The sequence below is a fragment of the Ranitomeya variabilis genome, chromosome 4 (assembly GCF_051348905.1).
Source record: "Ranitomeya variabilis isolate aRanVar5 chromosome 4, aRanVar5.hap1, whole genome shotgun sequence".
NCBI classification, from domain to species: domain Eukaryota; kingdom Metazoa; phylum Chordata; class Amphibia; order Anura; family Dendrobatidae; genus Ranitomeya; species Ranitomeya variabilis.
This window is the reverse complement of record NC_135235.1, coordinates 635849284-635873037: the sequence shown is the minus strand read 5'-3', so window position 1 is coordinate 635873037 and position 23754 is coordinate 635849284. Positions and strand designations below refer to the sequence as shown.

The following is a 23754-nucleotide window of genomic DNA, read 5'->3' as shown; positions in this document are numbered from 1 at the left end:
AACCTTTCTGCGACAACACTGCCCCAGCTCCGATCTCCGAAGCGTCAACCTCAACCTGAAAAGGCAGATTCACATCAGGCTGACGCAACACAGGGGCAGAGGCAAAACGGCGCTTAAGCTCCTGAAAGGCCTCTACAGCATGAGGGGACCAATTAGCAACATCAGCGCCTTGTCTGGTCAAATCAGTCAGTGGTTTAACGACATCCGAAAAACCAGCAATAAATCGGCGGTAAAAGTTGGCAAAGCCCAAAAATCTCTGAAGACTCTTAAGAGAGGAGGGCTGAGTCCAGTCACAAATAGCTTGCACCTTGACGGGATCCATCTCAATGGAAGAGGGAGAAAAAATATACCCCAAAAAGGAAATTTTCTGGACCCCAAAAACGCACTTAGACCCCTTCACACATAAAGAATTAGACCGCAGAACCTGAAAAACTCTCCTGACCTGCTGGACATGAGAGTCCCAGTCATCAGAAAAAATCAGAATATCATCCAGATATATTATCATAAATTTATCCAGAAAATCGCGGAAAATATCATGCATAAAAGACTGGAAAACTGAAGGGGCATTAGAAAGACCAAAAGGCATGACCAAATACTCAAAGTGGCCCTCGGGCGTATTAAATGCGGTCTTCCACTCATCCCCCTGCCTGATCCGCACCAAATTATACGCCCCACGAAGATCAATTTTTGAGAACCACTTAGCACCCTCTATACGAGCAAACAAATCAGTAAGCAATGGCAATGGGTATTGATACTTAACAGTGATCTTATTCAGAAGCCGATAATCAATACATGGTCTCAAAGAGCCGTCTTTTTTTGAGACAAAGAAAAACCCAGCTCCCAAGGGAGAAGAAGATGGACGAATATGTCCCTTTTCCAAAGACTCCTTTATATATTCCCGCATAGCAGCATGTTCCGGCACAGACAAATTAAACAAACGACCCTTTGGATATTTACAACCCGGTATCAAATCTATGGCACAATCGCACTCACGGTGCGGAGGTAACGACCCAAGCTTGGGTTCGTCAAAGACGTCTTGATAATCAGAGAGGAACTCAGGGACTTCAGAGGGAATGGACGACGAAATAGAAACCAAAGGTACGTCCCCATGAATACCCTTACATCCCCAGCTCAACACAGACATTGCTCTCCAGTCCAAGACTGGGTTGTGAGACTGCAACCATGGCAATCCCAGTACCAAATCGTCATGTAAATTATACAGCACCAGGAAACGAATAATCTCCTGGTGATCCGGATCGATACGCATGGTTACTTGTGTCCAGTATTGTGGTTTATTATTAGCCAATGGGGTGGAGTCAATCCCCTTCAGAGGAATAAGAGTCTCCAAAGGCTCTAAATCAAAACCACAACGATTGGCAAAGGACCAATCCATAAGACTCAGAGCGGCGCCAGAGTCAACATAGGCGTCCGTGGCAATGGATGACAAAGAACAAATCAGGGTTACAGACAAAATAAACTTAGACTGAATGGTGCCAATGGAAACAGACTTATCAAGCTTCTTTGTACGCCTAGAGCATGCTGATATAACATGAGTAGAATCCCCACAATAGAAACACAATCCATTCTTCCGTCTAAAATTCTGTCGCTCGCTCCTGGACAGAATTCTATCACACTGCATACTTTCTGGCGTCTTTTCCATAGACACCGCCAGATGGTGCACCGGTTTGCGCTCCCGCAGACGCCTATCAATCTGAATAGCCATTGTCATGGACTCATTCAGACCTGCAGGCAAAGGGAACCCCACCATAACATCCTTAACGGCATCAGAGAGACCTTCTCTGAAAGTTGCCGCCAAGGCGCACTCATTCCACTGAGTAAGCACAGACCATTTACGGAATTTTTGGCAGAAAACTTCAGCTTCGTCTTGCCCCTGAGATAGTGCCATCAAAGTTTTTTCTGCCTGAAGTTCCAAATGAGGTTCCTCATAAAGCAAGCCCAAGGCCAGAAAAAACGCATCCACATCGCGTAACGCAGGATCCCCTGCTGGCAATGAGAAGGCCCAATCTTGAGGGTCACCCCTGAGCAAGGAAATCACAATCCTAACCTGCTGAGCAGGGTCTCCAGCTGAACGAGACTTCAGGGACAAATAAAGCTTACAATTATTTCGGAAATTCTGGAAGCTAGCTCTATTCCCTGTGAAGAACTCCGGCAAAGGAATTCTCGGCTCAGATACCGGAGCATGTACCACAAAATCTTGTAAATTTTGTACTTTCGTGATGAGATTATTCAAACCCGCAGTTACACTCTGGAGATCCATTATTGTCAGGTGCACACAGAGCATGCAGAGATTAGGAGGAGAGAGAGAAAAAAAGACTGCAGCAAGGCAGACTGGAGGAAAAAAAAAAAAAAAAAAAAAAAATTCCAGCAGACTTCTTATAACTCTCCTTTCTCAACCTGGGTCTTTAACACTTTAATGGCCGGTCAAACTGTCATGATCTCTGCAGGCAGAGATCATAGCAAGCCTATAGAGGGACAAGCTCTCGGAAGATGGAACTATACTGACCATGAACTAAGCCTGCCGCGCAACTAGAAATAGCCAGGTAGCATTTCCTATTAATCGCTAGATGCCCAGCTCTGGCCTAAGACCTAAATAGCTAGCAGAGGGAAATATAAGACCTGGCTCACCTCTAGAGAAATATTCCAAAGAAGACAGTAGCCCCCCACATATAATGACGGTGAGTTCAGATGAAACAACAAACGCAGCAGGAAAATAGTCTTAGCAAATTTGAGGTCCGCTTACTAGATAGCAGAAGACAGATAGTATACTTTCATGGTCAGCAGAAAAACACTAACAAAACACCATCCAGAGATTACCTTAAACTCTGGCATTAACTCATAACGCCAGAGTAGCAATCCCTGATCAACGAGAGCTTTCCAGACACAGTAACAAAACTTCAGCTGTGAACTGGAACAAATAGGCAAAACAAAACATGGACAAAAGTCCAACTTATCTAGAAGTTGTCTAGAAGCAGGAACAAGCACTGAGAGGCATCAGATAACATTGTTGACCGGCAAGAAACCACCAGAGAAATGAGCTTAAATAGCGACACCCACTACTGATGGAACCAGGTGAAACAGGAAAGAGGATGACAAGTCCAATTCCACAAGCGGCCACCGGGGGAGCCCAGAATCCAAATTCACAACAGGAAAAATAGGAATGTGAGGGTAAGCATCCCGAATGTCGATGGATGCCAGAAACTCCACCTTTTTCTGTTGAAGTAATGGCTGAGCGGAGGAACTCCATCCGAAGAAGGAGGACCTTGTGAAAGGTTGTTAGAAGTTTGAGGTCCAGGATCGGTCTTACTTTTCATTCCCCTTTTTGGAACCAAGATCCCTTAGATCTAGATTGTCCTGGACAACCCTTCCACTGCTGGTTGGGTCTGTAGGAAACATATGATCCTTTGTTAGTCTCCCGCTCAAAAGATTTGATTGTGAATCAAAGTAGTTAAGGTCTCCAGCCAGGAAACCATTGCTCTAGCAATCCATGCAGTGGCTAGGGAGGGTAGAGCACTGAACCCGAAGCCGCAAGACGGAACAAACCAGATTTGCTATCTGACAGTCCGTGGTATTTTTAATTGATGATACATCGGGCAGGGATACTGGTAGGTATACCACAGGAGATTCTACCCGGTTAATCTGCCAAGTGGCAGAATGCGTGGCTGCATCCAACAGGTCATAGTCTCTTGCCATCGCCACTCTCTTTTGATGGTGCAGAGTTAAAAATTAGGAACCCTCAATCCACCATCCTCTTAACAGGGAAGTGGAGAGGGATTGTCTGCATCATCCGCTAAATAGTGGTGATGCAGAGGGGGATGCTCGGACGCCAAAAAGGGTGCCTCTGTACATCCACAGAGTTCAGGTCTCCGGGTGGGCAGGACAGGTTGCCTCGTTTAGGCCTGGATGCAGAAAAGGATACATGGAGGCGACACTCCGTGTGCTCGTCTGTTGATGGTGTGGGGAGATTGGTGCCCCTTAAAGGACCCATCGCCCTTAAAAATCAGACCAGGCATGGCATCCCACGTAGAGGCTTCTGTCCAGTGAATCGCTTATCCGGACTGAATGGCAAATGCTCTACGAGGGAGTTTAGTCTCCTTTTGAGGAACACTGCGTAGTCTAGAGCAGAACCGGAGCCCTCGTCCATGTACAGAGATTGGTTGATTATATAAATAGGCGAGTCCATCCTTTACTGAACCTCTGGCAAGTCCAGGTCCAAGGCAATATCCGATTCATATTCAGAGTCTTGTTCTCAGCAAATCCTTGGGGAGAGAGATCATGAAATGAAACTTCCGTTTTCTAGATGCCTGTACGTTTCTAGATGCCTGTACGTTTCTAGAATACTCGCGGCCCCTGCTAGCCGACTGCTCCCATGTAGGAGAGGGACCGTGTATATCAGTCTTGCGAGCACTCCGAACCAAAGAGGGATCGAGGAGAGATTCAATCTCTTGGTCGGAGAAACCATGGATTGCGGTCAGTGACGAAGTCCACTGAGGGAACTGGGTACTCTGGGATAAACTGGGATCAGCGGCGGAGGGCTCCTGAGCTCATTTAGGGTGACCAGCTTCTGATTGGTCATGTGCCTTTAACCCCTTCCCGACCTGTGACGCCACGTAGGCGTCATGAAAGTCGGTGCCAATCCGACCTGTGACGCCTATGTGGCGTCATGGAGGGATCGCGTCCCTGCAGATCGGGTGAAAGGGTTAACCCCAATTTCACCTGATCTGCAGGGACAGGGGGAGTGGTACTTCAGCCCAGGGGGGGGGGGGGGCTTCACCCCCTCGTGGCTACGATCGCTCTGATTGGCTGTTGAAACTGAAACAGCCAATCAGAGCGATTTGTAATATTTCACCTATGAAAATGGTTAAATATTACAATCCAGCCATGGCCGATGCTGCAATATCATTGGCCATGGCTGGAAACCCTGATCTGCCCCCCCACCGCTACCGATCACCTCCCCAGTCCTCCGTCCTGTGCTCCGCTCCCCTCCGTCCGCCTGTCCGCTCCCCCGTCCTTCTGTCCGCTCCGATCCTCCCCATGCTCCGATCCCACCCCCGTGCTCCGATCCCCCCCATGCTCCGATCCCCCGTGCTCCGATCCCCCCCCTCATAATTACCGAGCCTCCCGGTGTCCGTCCGTCTGCTCCATGGGCGCAGCCATCTTCCAAAATGGCGGGCGCATGCACAGTGCGCCCGCCGAATCTGCCGGCCGGCAGATTCGTTCTAGGTACATTTTGATCACTGTGATAAAACCTTATCACAGTGATCAAAATAAAAAAAATAGTAAATTAACCCCCCCTTTATCACCCCCATAGGTAGGGACAATAATAAAAATAAAGAAAATAAATGTACTTTTATTTTTACACTAGGGCTAGGGTTAGAACTAGGTTTAGGGTTAGGGCTAGGGTTAGGGATAGGGTTAGGGCTGGGGTTAGGGCTAGGGTTAGGGTTAGAATTAGGGTTAGAATTAGAATTAGGGTTAGAATTAGGCTATGTGCACACGGTGCGGATTTATCTGCGGATCCGTGGCGGATTGGCTGCTGCGGATTCGTAGCAGTTTTCCATCAGGTTTACAGTACCATGTAAACCTATGGAAAACCAAATCCGCTGTGCCCATGGTGCAGAAAATACCGCGCGGAAACGCTGCATTGTATTTTCCGCAGCATGTCAATTTCTTTGTGCGGATTCTGCAGCGTTTTACACCTGTTCCTCAACAGGAATCTGCAGGTGAAATCCGCACAAAAAAACCGCTGGAAATCCACGGTAAATCTGCAGGTAAAACGCAGTGCATTTTACCTGCGGATTTTTCAAAAATAGTGCGGAAAATCTCACACAAATCCGCAATGTGGGCACATAGCCTTAGGGTTAAGGTTGGAATTAGAGTTAGGGTTGGAATTAGGGCTAGGGTTGGAAATAGGGTTAAGATTAGGCTTGTGGTTAGGGTTATGGTTAGGGGTGTGTTGGGGTTAGGGTTGTGGTTAGGGTTGGGATTAGGGTTAGGGTTGGGATTAGGGTTAGGATTAGGGTTGGGATTAGGGTTAGGGGTGTGTCGGGGTTAGGGTTGTGGTTAGGGGTGTGTTGGGGTTAGGGTTGTGATTAGGGTTATGGCTAGAGTTGGGATTAGGGTTAGGGGTGTGTTGGAGTTAGAATTGAGGGGTTTCCACTGTTTAGGCACATCAGGGGTCTCCAAACGCAACATGGCGCCACCATTGATTCCAGCCAATCTTGCGTTCAAAAAGTCAAATGGTGCTCCCTCCCTTCCGAGCCCTGACGTGCACCCAAACAGTGGTTTACCCCCACATATGGGGTACCAGCTAACTCAGGACAAACTGGGCAACAACTTTTGGGGTCCAATTTCTCCTGTTACCCTTGTGAAATTTGACAAGGGTGATTGACAATATTGAAGTAGCTGGACGCTTGTTTCCCATTTTTGTTCCGACATAAACACTCCAATCACTTGATGAATAGGAAGCACTTTGCTCGTTTAGTATAATGCACACCACATAGTCCTCCAAATAGTACAATGTACACACCATAGTCCTCCATATAGTATAAAGTGCCCTATAGTCCTCCATATAGTATAACACGCACCTCATAGTCCTGTATATAGTATAATACACTTCCCATAGTTCTACATATAGTATAATACACTGCCCATAGTACAGAGCAGCCCCATAGAGTACAATGTAGCCCCAAAGAGTACAGAGTCCTCGACCCTGAATGACAGTTGGCCTCAATGTAGAGTCAGTGTCAGTGAGGGTGGGGGGAGTGGTTACAGCTGCCGCTCTGTATACTCATAGCAGTGACTGAACCTGCAGCGCCTCCGCCTCCATGACTGAAACCGAATGCAGGCAGGGAGGACAACGCTCATCGGTGCAATTTATTTGACAGTTTAATAAAATGGTGCCTCAGTCAGTGCATGTTGTGATTATGCCTTGGGCATGTTGACAGTGTATTTGAATACTTCACGAAAATGGAAGTCTCTCTCCCCTGTCTCCCCCTGCCGGTGAAACAGCTGCTGCTCCAACCGACTTTCTGGCATGCATCAGAGGCTTCAAACAGAAGGACACACACACATACAGTGGAGAAAATAAATATTTGATACACTGACGATTTTGAAAATTTTCCCACCTACAAAGAATGGAGCAGTCTGTAATTTTTATCGTAGGTACACTTCAACTGTGAGAGACAGAATCTAAAAATTAAAAAAAAACTGAAAATCACTTAGTATGATTTTTAAATAATTAAATTGCATTTTATTGCATGAAATAAGTATTTGATCCCCTACTTGTCACGGGTTTACCGCAACAGAAAGGAGCCAGCAGACTGCAGCGTCTGATTTTTCCTACTCCTGCACTGATTAGAAGCCCTTCACCTATTCATATTAAATTGTGTAAATTTCTTTTTGCAGTGCAATCTTATCAGTTGAGAGCTCCTGGAGAGTTTAGGCTCCCACCTGTGCACTGTTAGCTACTCCCATATCCTATATAAACTGGGTCCTGGGTAGCTCTCTGTCAGAGCTAGCTATTGCTGCATGGCTGGAGGTTGTTGGTGGTTGTTGTTGGAGAAGGTGGTTGGTTTTGAGTGTATGACAATTCCCTTTCTGCTCCAACTGTGGTTTAACCCCATCCTCCACTCTCCAATGCACCCCACTGTTATTTGTGTGTGTTTATTTGTATGTTTGGTATTTTTCATTACATCTATTCATATTACCTCGTTAGTCTGGTTTGTGTATCACGATACGCTACTTCTCCCCTCTTCCCTGCATGGGGAAGGGTACAAACTGAAGGTGGATTCAGGAACTAAAGGCAAGGTATGTGGCCCCGGCGTTTTCACCGTCAGAAGTAATCTGGGGAACAGGGTGAGCAAGATTGCCCCTAGTGTTAGGGACAGAGAAGGAGCCACTGGTCCTGGGATACCCGACAACAGAGCCGTGACACTACTAACTAACAAGAATTCTATCTCTCACAGACCTGTTAGTTTTTCTTTAAGAAGGCCTCCTACTCTGCACAAATTATCTGTATTAATTGCACCTGTTTGGACTCGTTACCAGTATAACAACCTTTCCACCATGGGAACAAGACCAAAGAGCAGTTTATGGACAGCAGGGACAAAATTGTAGACCTGCACAAGACTGGGATGGCTAATAGGCAAGCAGCTTGGTGAGTGAGAATGCAACAACTGTTGGCACAATTATTAGAAAATGGAAGAAACACAAAATGACTGTCAATCTACCTCAGTCTGGGGATGCACGCAAGATCTAGCCTCGTGGGGGTAAGAATGATTATGAGAAAGGTCAGGAATCAGCCCAAAACTACACGGGAGCACCTGGTCAAGGACCTGAAACACACAGGAAGGGAAACTTAGGAGTGGCTCCATAAGAAGGATTTCAAGGTCCTGGAGTGGCCTAGCAAGTCTCCAGACCTGAATCCAATAGAAAATCTTTGGAGGGAGCTGAAACTCAATGTTGCCTAGCAACAGCCCCGAAAACTGAAAGATCTGAAGAAGATTTCTATGGAGGAGTGGGCCAAAATCCCTGCTGCAGTGTGTGCAAACTTGGTCAAGAACTACAGGAAATGTCTGACCTCTGTAACTGCAAACAAAGGTTTCTGAACCAAATATTAAGTTCTGTTTTCTATTACATCAAATACATATTTCATGCAATAAAATGCAAATTATGCAAAAATCATACAATGGGATTTTTTGTTTTTTTTATTTCTAGATTCTGACTCTGACAGCTGAAGTGTACCTACAATAAAAATTACAGACCTCTCCATTCTTTGTAGGTGGAAAAACTTGCAGTGTATCAAATACAAATACATACATACACACCCTGGGTTGCAATGGGACACCTTGACCCAAGCAACACTTATATTGCAAGTAATCAATTACTACATGTCATACGTCATTATCCTTGTACCATAGAGTAAACAGCTGCCATGAAGAGGCAAACTCACAATACTTAAGTCCTAGTGTCAAAACATCCATCCACAGGTATCAGAGGACTCAGAATGTGCTAAAAAATATCCTCCATCAGTAAGAACTGTGGACCCCTGACAGAAAAGGTCCATGAATTGACACTGCTTGTGCCAAATTTTGACCCTTCTAACATTAACCCCTTCCCGACATGTGACGGAATAGTACGTCACATGTCGGGACCCCCGCTTTGATGTGCGCTCCGGCGGTGAGCGCACATCAAAGTCGCGACATGTCAGCTGTTTTTTACAGCTGACATGTGCGCGCAATAGCGGCGGGTGAAATCGCGATCACCCGCCGCTATTAACTAGTTAAATGCCGCTGTCAAACGCAGACAGCGGCATTTAACTACCGCATCCGGCCGGGCGGCCGGATATGAGCGCATCGCCGACCCCCGTCACATGATCGGGGGTCGGCGATGCATCAGGAAGGTAACCATAGAGGTCCTTGAGACCTCTATGGTTACTGATGCCGGTGTGCTGTGAGCGCCCCCCTGTGGTCGGCGCTCACAGCACACCTGCATTTTAGCTACATAACAGCGATCTGATGATCGCTGTTATGTAGCAGAGCCGATCGGGCTGTGCCTGCTTCTAGCCTCCCATGGAGGCTATAGAAGCATGGCAAAAGTAAAAAAAAAAGTTTTTAAAAATGTGAAAAAAATAAAAAAAATATAAAAGTTTAAATCACCCCCCTTTCGCCCCAATCAAAATAAATCAATTAAAAAAAACCCCAACCTACACATATTTGGTATCGCCGCGTTCAGAATCGCCCGATCTATCAATAAAAAAAAGCATTAACCTGATCGCTAAATGGCGTAATGAGAAAAAAATTCGAAACGCCAGATTTACGTTTTTTTGGTCGCCACGACATTGCATTAAAATGCAATAACGGGCGATCAAAAGAACGTATCTACACCAAAATGCTATCATTAAAAACGCCAGCTCGGCACGCAAAAAATAAGCCCTCAAACGACCCCAGATCACGAAAAATGGAGACGCTACGAGTATCGGAAAATGGCGCAATTTTGTTTTGTTTTGTTTTTTGCAAAGTTTGGAATTTTTTTTCACCACTTAGGTGAAAAATAACCTAGTCATGTTAGGTGTCTATGAACTCGTAGTGACCTGCAGAATCATAATGGCAGGTCAGTTTTAGCATTTAGTGAACCTAGCAAAATAGGCAAGCAAAAAACAAGTGTGGGATTGCACTTTTTTTGCAATTTCACTGCACTTGCAATTTTTTTCCCGTTTTCTAGTACACGACATGCTAAAACCAATGATGTCGTTCAAAAGTACAACTCGTCCCGCAAAAAATAAGCCCTCACATGGCCAAATTGACGGAAAAATAAAAAAGTTATGGCTCTGGGAAGGAGGGGAGCGAAAAACGAAAACGGAAAAACGGAAAAAGCTCCGGGGGTGATCTGGATTAATCCGTGCAATGATTTCCATTGCTCAGTAGTATAATTTTTGCCCTCTTTTGTCAAATAAAGTTTTTCCTTTCTGTAGGATGGCAATGACCCTGGAACTGACCACTGCGGCTATCGCCCATCCATATTAAGTAATGATGGCTGCATTCAGACACATTAGTTGAACACTAGCACTGTATTCATCTGCAGTGTGTATAACTGTACCACATGTTCTCAACACTATTGTTCACATTTTCCTTGATACGTTGTTTCCATCTATGGGACCCAATAAAACTACATATTTTTCATTGATCACATTTTTCTCAGTATACTCTTCACATCACTGAATGTAAAAAAAACCCCATAATGTTGCCAATTTTTGAAATACTGATGCTCTAATAATTTTTGAAGTAATTCATATTGCTCAATGTGCTTATTCAGAAAACTGATCACTCTGATTTAGGTCGCAGTGAGACAGCCATATAAATTTGGGAGTGTGAAAGTGTCTCTAATAAATTGTCCATTCAGTGTACAATGCTGGGGGATAAAAAATGACTGAACACAAGACCTTCACAGCCTTCTACACAACATAGGGAAGATCTCATGACACCTTCTCTCCATCTACCTGATGATCCTGAGGAACATTGGGATTTTCTTGTTTACAGTCATGTGGAAGAAGAGGACGGGGACATCTCTCTGGTGTTGTCCTCTTACTGGATTGATCTGTAGGAAACACATACAGGGACTGAATTTATTCTTTAAATACAGATAATCATAGGCCGTGTGTATTTAGTCCTGTCTATTACCTGGTGATGTGAGGGGCTGGCGAACTTCCATCATGACGTCCTTGTAGAGATGCTTGTGTCCTTCTAAATATTCCCACTCCTCCATGGAGAAATAGACGGTGACATCCTGACACCTTATAGGAACCTGACACATACAATGATACCGTCATCCCCCCGATCCCTTCATATCGTTACTGTATAATGTCCCAGCATTCCCAGCAGTGTCACCTCTACAGTCAGCAGCTCAATCATCTTGTAAGTGATTTCTAGGATCTTCTGGGTATTGATGTCCTCATGTATCAGGGGGTGAGGTGGAGACCCTGTGATTGGGCTCAGGGGTCTTCCCCATCCGTCAGACACAGGGGCCTGACTGCGCTCACCAGAGGTCTTCTTCACTACTGTGTAATCCTGATTATGGAGAGACACATTAATAAATCTCACTACAGACATTTCCAGAGTCCTCACCTCTCCAGTTCTGTCCGTCTGTTACTCCCATAGATAAGAATGATGTAATGTGATGTCATCAGGATCTCTCACCTCTCCAGTAAGCCGGAAGAGGATCTCTAGGGTGAGGTGTAATATCCTCTCCGCCATCTTGTCCCTGTCCCTATCCATCCTTGTAGGGTCACTCAGGAGAATTCTCTTATATAGATCTCCACTGAGAGGATCCGATATTATAGGGACCTGAATGGGGAGAAGATGATGATGAAACATCATAAAAATCCCATGTTTGAAATTTCCAGAGCTGTTACCGGCTTCACATGATCACTACATCCAGTCATGGCCCTGTCCTGCCCCCAGTATAACACACAGCCCGATTATAGTCACATACAAAGATTTCTCACAGAATATTTCCAATCCAGTGTGAGCAGGTTGCGGAATGCAGTGACTGACAAGAGACAGAGCAAGGGTTAACAGTTTTACTGAACACATGGATACTCCACGTAGGGAGATAAATGGTTAGATGGGGAAAAATAAGCAGTTCAGATGTAAAAGCCTATACTGGTGAAAGGAACAACGGATATAGTAGGAGTATTAGTTCTGATAGGGTTAACTTATGAAGTCAGTGGGTGTTCAGGCTGCGGGGGTTGCAAGGCAAGCGGTGGGGTCAACAATGGCTGGCATCGGGTTGGTCTGGTAAAGTCCTGGAGATAACGATGACCCGTCTTCTGACGGCAGCGTTTAGTCTTGGTTACCCTGCACTGAGCTCCTAGTCCATATACTGACGCAGCAGAGAGGGTACGGGCCACAGCAGTGTTTGAGCCTAACGTGGCTCGGCAAATATACACCGGGTGGTCAGGGCGCAGATAACGGTCACACACCCGGTGTCTCTCAGGCGGCCCATGCGCTGTACTTGTGGGCCCGAAGTGTTCGGCGCTTTGCTCCGTCAGGGTCAGCGGGCACACTGCATGTCTCTGTGCAGTCTCTACAGGGGGCAGTGGGGATGCTTGGGCGCGGGCCTGCATTGTGGATGTGCTCAAGGGACAGAGCACTCACTTCTCCTTGCTGCGTGGTCTGTTCCTGTCACGTTTGATCGCTTCCATGCGCGCTGTGGCTTTTCTAGCTTAGCCACACCCCCTGCAAGTCTAGGTCCGGTCCCCTAAGCTTTCCCCTGGACAACAGAGGTGACAGCCCCAACAGTTCCGCACCCGGCGCAGAGCAGGTACCCACGGCCTCCTTCTTACACCAGCACCAAAAACATAGAACAAATCTTAAAGGAAAAAATGTTAAACATTTAAATGATATCCTAATATACGGCCATATTGGAGACTATACAGTAACAGAGCAACGAGCGACGTCAGGAGGGAAGTGACCCAATGTAATCCAATACAGACAGAGACCCTGATATAGCGACACAGACGGGAACATCTTCTGTCTTCTGGAATGTGACTGCAGCACTGAGGGGGTTAATGTCCCCTGCATCCAGTAGTGAGGAATCTCCACAGACCTCCAGCTGTAGAACCGCAAACTAGATAGACATGCGCATCAAGCAGAAAGGTCTAATCAAGACACATTCCTATCTAAAAACGTGATTATATATGGAACAGCCAATTCACAGTGTCCCGGGGGTCTGATATCAGTATTGTACAGTGTGTTGCATAGTTTGGTCACAGAAGAAACTTGTGAGAGTAGATTATATGGGGTAATTCAACTTTTATCTACACAGAACATGATGTACATGCATCAGCTTCTTAATACAGCGTAGCAGAAAGTCTAAAGGACCTTTTACAGAGAGAAAGTGAAACCAAAGTACAAGTGTATGCATTACATTCAACTAAGTGTAAACTCCGCCTGCACACAAATAAGTCTGTATCAGTTGCATATCTGCCAACAAGCTTTCTCATCAGTAAAGACTTATTCAGTTAAGCCTAATTTCTTCATCAGTCTCTAATGTCTTTCAGCATTCGATGCCTTTGTGAAAATATCTCCTGTCATATCTTCAGTTGGGCAGTACTCTAAATTTAGGATTCCTTGTTCCTGGTGAGCTCTCAAGAAGTGAAACTTTACATCAATGTGTTTAGTTCTTGGATTAACTCTTTACATGAGCAAGAACTAGATATTCTTGATTGTTCTCATACATCTTTGTTGGTTCCAATTGTTGTCCTAAGTCTGTTAGAAGCGGTCTTAACCATAGAACTTCTTGACTGGCATGTGCTGCGGCGACATATTTTGCTTCTGTTGAGGACAGTGTTACTATAGATTGTTTCTTACTAGTCCAACTATTTGGTCCGCCTGAGAACAAGAAAAGATAGCCACTGGTAGATTTCCTGTATATGTGGATACCCTTGTGAAATGTTAAAAAGGTTTTTTTTTTTTTACTTCCTGCCTTATTTTTAGGCAGCACTGTTTTGTGCACTTCAGGATATCAGTCTAAATAAATTAAAGCATCCCCTTTGAAATGTTGGTTATTCATACATCCTTTATTTTAGCACTATAAGTTATTTGTTTATTAGATATACACTAAGTAACACTTTATGGGATACACTATAGAATTCACGATTTATGTATTATTTATTAATATTTTTTACAGTAATGAAAGTATTGGTCTACATTTAATAGGCTTACTGTAATCACTCATGTTTACTGCACTATTCACTAAGATAGTGTAATTGACAGTTTAGACACTTGATTATTTTACTTTATTCACTTATTATATGTGTTAATTTAAATTCTCAGGGGGCTGCACAATTGTGTAAGAAAAATACATGGGTAATTATATATATCTCACTTTTGAGCTTTAAGGTGGTCTCTTGGGGAACACAGGTAGTAATATTCCCTTTAGAACTGATACGGCAGGTTGCAGGATGAGGGACACTGACATGCAGGTTCAGTGTTGTGCAGCGGTGAGCGCTCCTGTAGACTTCCGGGTATGGGTAGCCCTGGAGACGCGTCCAGACTGCTGTTGGCTCCGCCCCCCTATCCTGACGCGTCGGATGGGGGTGTGCGCGCCAGCAGCACGTGACGCCGACAGGGGCTGACGTCATGCCCGGCACGTAGGCGGAAGCGCCGCAAAAAACCACTGCCACCATTGATCCATGGGTGAATAAAAGCGCGCTAGACATGCCCACACATAAGGTAAACCCCCCAGGAAGAAGCGGAACGCGAAACGCGTGTCGGGGACACACGCTGCTAAACTAGGTTGTATACCCCTTTATCCTCATGTTTATTTAGATTGATCGCCTTCTGTCCATTTTTTGGTTGCTGCTAATACTGCCACACTATATATGCAGGCTCTAACTTACTGAGTGCATGCAATTTGCGCCTATGCCCGTTACACTGGGATTATATTAATCTTTATATAAAAAAGACTTTATAGATTTGCTTGTGTCTGTCGCACTTAAAACCATATTGAGGTATATTTTTGCCCTATTAATCATATATGACTCATGACGGACCATTTATCAGCACTAAGCTCCTTTCTATGTGGTATTAGTTTATTAGCAATTATTTATATATACAGTGGGGCAAAAAAGTATTTAGTCAGTCAGCAATAGTGCAAGTTCCACCACTTAAAAAGATGAGAGGCGTCTGTAATTTACATCATAGGTAGACCTCAACTATAGGAGACAAACTGAGAAAAAAAAATCCAGAAAATCACATTGTCTGTTTTTTTATCATTTTATTTGCATATTCTGGTGGAAAATAAGTATTTGGTCAGAAACAAAATTTCATCTCAATACTTTGTAATATATCCTTTGTTGGCAATGACAGAGGTCAAACGTTTTCTGTAAGTCTTCACAAGGTTGCCACACACTGTTGTTGGTATGTTGGCCCATTCCTCCATGCAGATCTCCTCTAGAGCAGTGATGTTTTTGTCTTTTCGCTTGGCAACATGGACTTTCAACTCCCTCCAAAGGTTTTCTATAGGGTAGAGATCTGGAGACTGGCTAGGCCACTCCAGGACCTTGAAATGCTTCTTACGAAGCCACTCCTTCGTTGCCCTGGCGGTGTGCTTTAGATCATTGTCATGTTGAAAGACCCAGCCACGTTTCATCTTCAATGCCCTTGCTGATGGAAGGAGGTTTGCACTCAAAATCTCACGATACATGGCCCCATTCATTCTTTCATGTACCCGGATCAGTCGTCCTGGCCCCTTTGCAGAGAAACAGCCCCAAAGCATGATGTTTCCACCACCATGCTTTACAGTAGGTATGGTGCTTGATGGATGCAACTCAGTATTCTTTTTCCTCCAAACACGACAAGTTGTGTTTCTACCAAACAGTTCCAGTTTGGTTTCATCAGACCATAGGACATTCTCCCAAAACTCCTCTGGATCATCCAAATGCTCTCTAGCAAACTTCAGACGGGCCCGGACATGTACTGGCTTAAGCAGTGGGACACGTCTGGCACTGCAGGATCTGAGTCCATGGTGGCGTAGTGTGTTACTTATGGTAGGCCTTGTTACATTGGTCCCAGCTCTCTGCAGTTCATTCACTAGGTCCCCCCGCGTGGTTCTGGGATTTTTGCTCACCGTTCTTGTGATCATTCTGACCCCACGGGGTGGGATTTTGCGTGGAGCCCCAGATCGAGGGAGATTATCAGTGGTCTTGAATGTCTTCCATTTTCTAATTGTTGCTCCCACTGTTGGTTTCTTCACTCCAAGCTGGTTGGCTATTGCAGATTCAGTCTTCCCAGCCTGGTGCAGGGCTACAATTTTGTTTCTGGTGTCCTTTGACAGCTCTTTGGTCTTCACCATAGTGGAGTTTGGAGTCAGACTGTTTGAGGGTGTGCACAGGTGTCTTTTTATACTGATAACAAGTTTAAACAGGTGCCATTACTACAGGTAATGAGTGGAGGAAAGAGGAGACTCTTAAAGAAGAAGTTACAGGTCTGTGAGAGCCAGAAATCTTGATTGTTTGTTTCTGACCAAATACTTATTTTCCACCAGAATATGCAAATAAAATGATAAAAAAACAGACAATGTGATTTTCTGGATTTTTTTTTCTCAGTTTGTCTCCCATAGTTGAGGTCTACATATGATGTAAATTACAGACGCCTCTCATCTTTTTAAGTGGTGGAACTTGCACTATTGCTGACTGACTAAATACTTTTTTGCCCCACTGTATATATATTATTGGCGTTATTTATAACGTTTCCCATGGCCTTCTTATTAATATGTAGGCTTGGATAAGCCACTTTGAATAGAAGCAATTTATAGATCGGGGAAACATAATATATAACAGCCCTCAGGATATATGTGATGCTTAGCCAAGTGGGCGTTAACTAATAGGGATATTTAGGATAAATCAGGGGTGCATTACCCAGTTGGGCAGTTATATTGTGCACTAGTATCTTCATTTTTTAACTTTTGTATTTGTATTAAAATTGTTTAACAATAAAGTGTTTACATTTTAGATTGGCGTTGGCTTCCATTTTTTCTCTAATTGGTTTATATATTGTTGTGGGAAGTGCCACTATTTAAGCCTTGTCTTGAGTATAGGTGAAAGTCCTGATTGTGGTGTGTTTGACAACTGGAGCAGATGTCTCATCATAGTCTTTGCCATATTTCTGAGAATAGCCTTTAGCTACGAGTCTTGCTCGGTATCGATCAGCTGTGCCGTCTGCTTGGAATTTTACTTTAAAAACAAATTTACATCCTATAGCCTTTTTTCTTTTGGTAGTTCTGTCAGTGTCCATGTCTTTCAATCATGCATGGATTTTATTTGTTTCTGCAGCCTTTATCCATTTGTTGGCCTCTTCTTCTGAAAGTTGATACGTCCTCCGAAGATGTAAGTTCATACATTTTATTTGTACTTGCCTTTTATGAAAGACACTGAGGTGATCTTCCCCTGTTTTCTCTTAGGCCTGTCCCACACGTCCAGATAATTCCGGTACCGGAAAAATTGGTACCGGAGTTATCCGTGTCCGTGTGCTCACGTGGCACATCAGTGTGGCACACGTGCGGCAGCCGTGTGCCGACTGGGTACCACACGGACCGTGCAGAAGACAGCGCTAGAGATAAGCGCTGTCCCCTGCATCTGGTGCTGAAGCCGCCATTCATATCTTCTCTCCAGCAGCGTTCGCTGGAGAGAAGATATGAAAAATCCTTTTTTTAAAAAAAAATTTTCGTGTTTAAAATAAAGATCCCTGTCCCCACCCCCCTCCCACCCCCTGTGCGCCCGCCCGCTGTTAATAAAATACTCACCCGGCTCCCTCGAAGCGTCCTCTCCGCGCCGCACCTTCTCCTGTATGAGCGGTCACATGGTGCCGCCCATTACAGTCATGAATATGCGGCTCCACCCCTATGGGAGGTGGAGCCGCATATTCATCACTTTAATGGGCGGCACCACGTGACCGCTCATACAGGAGAAGCCGGCGGAGAGGATGCAGCGAGGGAGCCGGGTGAGTATTTTATTAACAGCGGGCAGGTGCACACGGGGGTGGGAGGGGGGAGTGGACAGGGATCTTTATTTTAAACATGAAAATAAAAAAATAAAAAAGGATTTTTCATATCTTCTCTCCAGCAAACGCTGCTGGAGAGAAGATATGAATGGCGGCTTCAGCACCACGTAGCGCTGTCTCCTGCAGGGCACACGGTCTGCACACGGACAGCATCCGTGTGCGGTACGTGTTTTACACGGACCCATTGACTTTAATGGGTCCGTGTGATCCGTGCGCTCCCACGAACACTGACATGTCTCCGTGTTTTTCAAACGGACACACGGTCCATGAAAACACGCTGACATGTGCAGAGACACATTGATTTTAATGTGTCTACGTGAGTCAGTGTCTCCGGTACGTGAGAAAACTGACACCTCACGTACCGGAATCACTGACGTGTGAAACCGGCCTTATTGAGCGCCTTGGTTCTGTGTCTGTATGGAGCTGTATCTCTTGACTTTCAGTCTTTTATTTTCATCGATTTCCACTTCTTTTTCATCAGATGTTCCTGCAGTTATATCACTGTTGTTTCTCTCATTTTTCATTTCCAGTGATGTCATTATGTCATCATTTAGATCTTCAATGAATGTAACACTGTTACTCACAGTGATTCTGTCTGTCTTGGGATCTAAGGATTCTGTATCCTTTGCAATTGTCACTATATCCGACAAATATTCCTTCAATGGCTGTGTTTTGAAGTTTGGAGCATTTTTTCTTCTGGAATAAACACAAAAACTTTGCAACCAAAAACTCTTAAATGATTCACACTTGGTTTCTTACCTTGCCACAGTTCATGTTTTTTTTTCAGTTTTCTTGTAAAAGTCTGTTTAGCAGATAAGTAGCTGTCATTGCTGCTTCACCCCAGTATTTCTCTGGTAGTTTGGAGTCTGTTAGCATACATCTTATCATTTCAATCAGAGTTCTGTTTTTCCTTTCTGCTTCCCCGTTCTGGTCAGGTGTGTATGGAACAGTCTTTTGATGCTCTATTCCATTCTGTCTTAAGTAATTTTCTATTTGGTGTCCTGTAAATTCACCTCCATTATCACTTCTGATGATGATCGGCTTCCTCTGAAACTTGTCATTTGACTTTGTCACAGTCTATTAATTTTTCAAAAACTTAACTTTTGTTCTTTAGTAAGTACATGACTGTTTATCTTGAGTAGTCATCTATGAAGGTCACCATATATCAATTACCTCCTGATGTGGTCACTTTCATGGGTCCACATACATCAGTGTGCACCAAATCAAGTGGCCGTGTGCTATCTGTCTCACTCTCTTTAGGTATAGATACTCTTGTAGCTTTAGATTTTGTACAACATTCACATTTTACGGTAATTGAGCAATCACATATCAATAGGTCTGTTGTCAAATTCTTCTTTTGTAACGCCATTATACTCTCAGGATGTCTGTGTTCTAGATTAATACAATTCTTGTGATTATGTGTACATAACTTCATCTGTTCCTTTAATGTGTCTAGATCAGTGATTTTCAACCTTTTTTGAGCCGCGGCACACTTTTTATACTTAAAAAATCCCGGGGCACACCACCAACCAAAATGGCACAAAATGACACTAAAACAGTACATATTCTATATATAGTTAATAATATAGATTCTAAATGTATTTATACTCACTCAGTGTGAAACCTGGGCCTGTTTCGATAAACACAAAAGGGATATCCTGGCAGGAATGGTGGAAAGACACACACGAAGCTCTTCCTCAACAGTTCTGTCTCTCCCTGTTTTTAGTTTTTATCGCAGTCAAGCTTGAGAAGCCCAGCTCACATAGATATGTGGTCGAAAATGGGAGCAATGTCAAAATAGCTTTGTTGGCCAGAATGGGGAACTCCTTGGCAACAGATAACCAAAAACTGTCCAAAGGAAGATCAGCAAACTTTAGCTTTAAACAGCGATCTTGCTTCAGTTCAATGCGTTCCTCTTGCTCCTTTAAAGTCATGTCCTTTCCAGCAACGGATAATGAGCTGTATGGGTCCCTAACCCAGTCAAGGCATTCTGTGAAGGTTGAAGAGAAATAAAACGATAACGTCTCCTCAAGAGTTTTCAAATGTCTGCCAATCACCTCGCACATTGCAGCAGTGTTGTCATCATGCAGTTTCTCGGTGAGCGGGAACATCTGAAGGTTGCCACCCTGCACATGTTGCTGCCAGAGCTGCAACTTTAAACGGAATCCGTTCATTTTATCAGTGCTTGTAAGCAGGTTTTCATTTCGGCCTTGCATCTGTGTGTTTAGTTCATTCAGATATTGAAATATATCAGCCAGGTATGCCAGCTTTGCACACCACTCATCACTTGCAAGCAGCTTTGAATAATCGGACCTCTCGTTTGTCAGAAATATTTTAAGTTCCTCTCGCAACTCATACACACGGGCCAGCACTTTGCTGCGTGACAGCCACCTGACCTCCGTGTGGAGCAATAAGATTTTATGTTCCGCTCCCATTTCTGTACACAAAGACGCAAATAAGCGACATCTCAAAGGTCGCGTCTTCACAAAGTTCACTATGCGCACAACATCATCCAACACGGGAGCTAGATCTGCTGGTAAGGTCTTTGCAACGAGGGCCTCACGGTGCAAGAAACAGTGGGTAACAAGAACATCTGGGTTTCTTTAACCCTACTTACAAAGCCTTTGATGCGCCCGACCATGGCTGCGGCTCCATCAGTGCAGACACCTGTGCAGTTTTCCCATGTAAGCCCACTTTTATCAAGATATTCCGATGTGACCTGGAATATTACCTCTCCTGTTGATTTTTCTGGCAGTGCCTTGCAAAATAGGAAGTTTTCTCTAATGGCTTCTCCATCCACAAAACGCACATTGGCCAACAGCTGACAATGTCCACTGATATCCGTCAACTCATCAAGTTGCAAGGCAAATTTCTTACTGATCCGCACCTTTTCCAAAACAACTGTTTCAATGTCCGCAGACATGTCATCAATCCGTCTGGCAATTGTGTTATCAGAGAGAGGCACTTTAGCTATCTCTTTGGCTGCGTCAGGGCCAAGCATCTCATTTACAATAGCTTTACAAGCTGGCAGTATTAATGTTTCTGCCACAGTGTGTGACTTTTTTGATTTAGCTATGAGTTCAGCAACAATGTAGCTAGCTTTGAGGGCTCTCTCATTTACCTTTGTGCTTTTTCTCCAAAAAGTTGCCCCTTATTGTTTGTACGTAAGCGTACAAAATACTCCATCGGCTTGTTTTGAACGGAAGGGTGTTTCGTTTGGAGATGGCGTTTAAGCTTGCTTGGCACCATGGCGCTATTGGATAGCTTCTCACCACACACCAAGCACAGTGGTGTTGGTGCTGTCGCATCCCCAGTGAAAGTAAATCCAAATGAAAGATAGCTTTCATTGTATTGCCTTGAGCTCACCGTCTTGTCTTTTTTCTTTTGTCGACCTCTCATACTAGGGCCTTCATCTGGGTTAGAATTGTGTCTAGGGTCCTGTTCGGCATTTGCCTTTTCCATTCTCAAATACTTCTCCATCACTGCTGAGATAGTGTGCGCAGCCACACACTAAAATAGAAGAGTATTACATTATCTGCCACACTTAAAGGACCTCTGCCAGGTACTAAAAGTACCAGCTCATATGCTGAGTATTCTGCCAACAGTTCATATACTCAGGCAAAAGCTCATATAGTCAGCAACAGCTGATTAACTGTTAATGAGCTGTTGCTGACTTAATGATTATACACAGCATTATTGGCGGGCATTACCTTGGCGGCGGGCAAATGCGAGAGTCCCTCCGCTCTCAGGATGACGCGCCGGCCTCGGTGACGTCATTAAGTCGCGCGAGCGTTCAAAGCTCGCGCATGTGTTATTCCGTGACTGTGCATCGCTGCGCATTGCCGGGGAACAAAACAAAGGGGGCACCATAGTTTGGGGAACTTTCCCCGCGGCACACCCGACCATGTGTTGTGGCACACTAGTGTGCTGCGGAACACTGGTTGAAAATCACTGGTCTAGATGATATAATTGTTCACCTGCTTTGACATTATTACCTTATCTCCCGTAGGATTGTACAATTACTATCTTTGAATTTTACAGTCCTTTGGTTATCAGACGCTTTATGGATAACAACCCTCCTTCTAGTCCTGGAACATAGAACACATCCTTACTAGTAATTTTGAATTATGTCCAAATCTATCAGGACAGATTAGCATTCCTTGAATGCCTTCTGCGGTTATTTTTCTCCCATCTGCAAGATAAATTGCTTCCTTCTTATTTTCATCAAGTTCAGTAAAGAAGCTTTTATCACTAGTTATGTGACTTGTTGCTCCTGAGTCAATAAACCAGCCTGACAACTCTTTATCCGTTACTTTAAAAGTACCATTCCAGTGATTTGCATGTGGGTTAGACATTGTACCTTTTACATTGTTTATTCCCCTTTTGGTGTAATTTCTGTTGTTCTGCTTTCCATATAGTACAGTCTTTTTTTAAAAGTCCCTTTTCATTACTTCTGAAACATTCTCTTGTGTCTGTATCATGGAGCTTCTTGTCTGTCGCTTTAAGAGCATTTTCACTATCCCTTTCAGTGGAATCGTTTGCTTTCCTTCTACGATATTCATCTATAAGTCTGGTCTTTACAAACTCTAGTCTAATGTCTGCTTCAGGTCTTGTCTCTAGTGCATTTATCAGAACGGTGTATGAATCTGGTAAACTGCACAATAATTTTGCTGCTATATGGCTTTCCTTAATGTCTTCACCGACTGATCTCAGCTGTGTTACCACCTCCATCATGGAGTTTATATGCTCCTGCATGTCTTTCCTCGCACTTAATCTCATCTTGTAAAGTTTTCTTAGCAGGAATAGTTTGTGATTTAAGCTGGATCTTTCATGTAGCTTTCTCAATGCTTCCCACATTCCCTTTGCTGTATTCTCATTCCTTATGTGGAGTAACGGATCATTCTCCACTAATAAGCTAATAGCAGCTCCTGCTTGTCTGTTTTTCTTATCCCATGTCTGATTATTATCATTGGGTCTGTCTGTAGTGATTACATCTAATAAATTATCTTTAGACAATAAAATCTCCACTTTGAACTTCCATAACTGATAGTTCTCATTGTTCAGCTTAGCTACTGTGAGTTTCAGCTCTGAACTGCTGCTCATCTTTAACTTATTTGTCTTACTTGTTTGGAGAGAATTGCTCTGAAGTATTCTTTTGCATTCACCAAGTCCTTTTTTGTCTTCTATGCTGGGCCCATAACCTGCTGCATAGTTTTGTCGCAGGAGAAACTTGTGTGAGTAGATTATATGGGGTAATTCAACTTTTATCTACACAGAACATGAGGTACATGCATCAGCTTCTTAATACAGCATAAGAGGAAGTCTAAAGGACATTTTACCAGAGAGAGAGAGAGTGAAACCAAAGTATATGCATTACATTCAACTAAGCATATAACAGTAACAATATCACCATCTACTGTCAGAAAAATATAAACTCCTCCTGCACACAAATAAGTCTGTATCTGTTGCATATCTACCAACACAGTGCCCTTCTGGATCATGTACTAGTGAAATATCCCATATACTCTTCCCATATGCTCTAAAGCAAAAAGGGAGAGCGTAATAGGCCTCATTGAAGATGAACATTGGCAGCACATTCTAGACAGGATTCCACATTTATTATTAAGTGAATCTCAGAATTTCCCAGCTATTGCATATGATGTAAACTTACACT

The 23754-nt window shown here is 44.1% G+C and overlaps 1 protein-coding gene across 3 annotated transcripts in view; it reads right to left on the bottom strand.

Moving 5' to 3' along the window:
- The window catches only part of LOC143767230 (uncharacterized), a 47274-nt gene that overhangs the window by 16429 nt on the left and 7091 nt on the right, over positions 1-23754 (bottom strand). The window contains exons 2-6 of one of the 3 annotated variants that reach the window (XM_077255405.1): positions 23204-23284; positions 11715-11861; positions 11406-11585; positions 11199-11322; positions 11018-11115 (exon numbers count right to left, since the gene is read on the bottom strand). In XM_077255405.1, the coding sequence (XP_077111520.1) occupies positions 11018-11115; positions 11199-11322; positions 11406-11585; positions 11715-11792 (480 nt within the window). In that variant the 5' untranslated portion in view covers positions 11793-11861; positions 23204-23284. Of the gene's footprint in view, positions 1-11017; positions 11116-11198; positions 11323-11405; positions 11586-11714; positions 11862-23203; positions 23349-23754 lie in introns of all 3 variants that reach the window. The other 2 variants (XM_077255404.1, XM_077255406.1) reach the window with 2 other exon arrangements.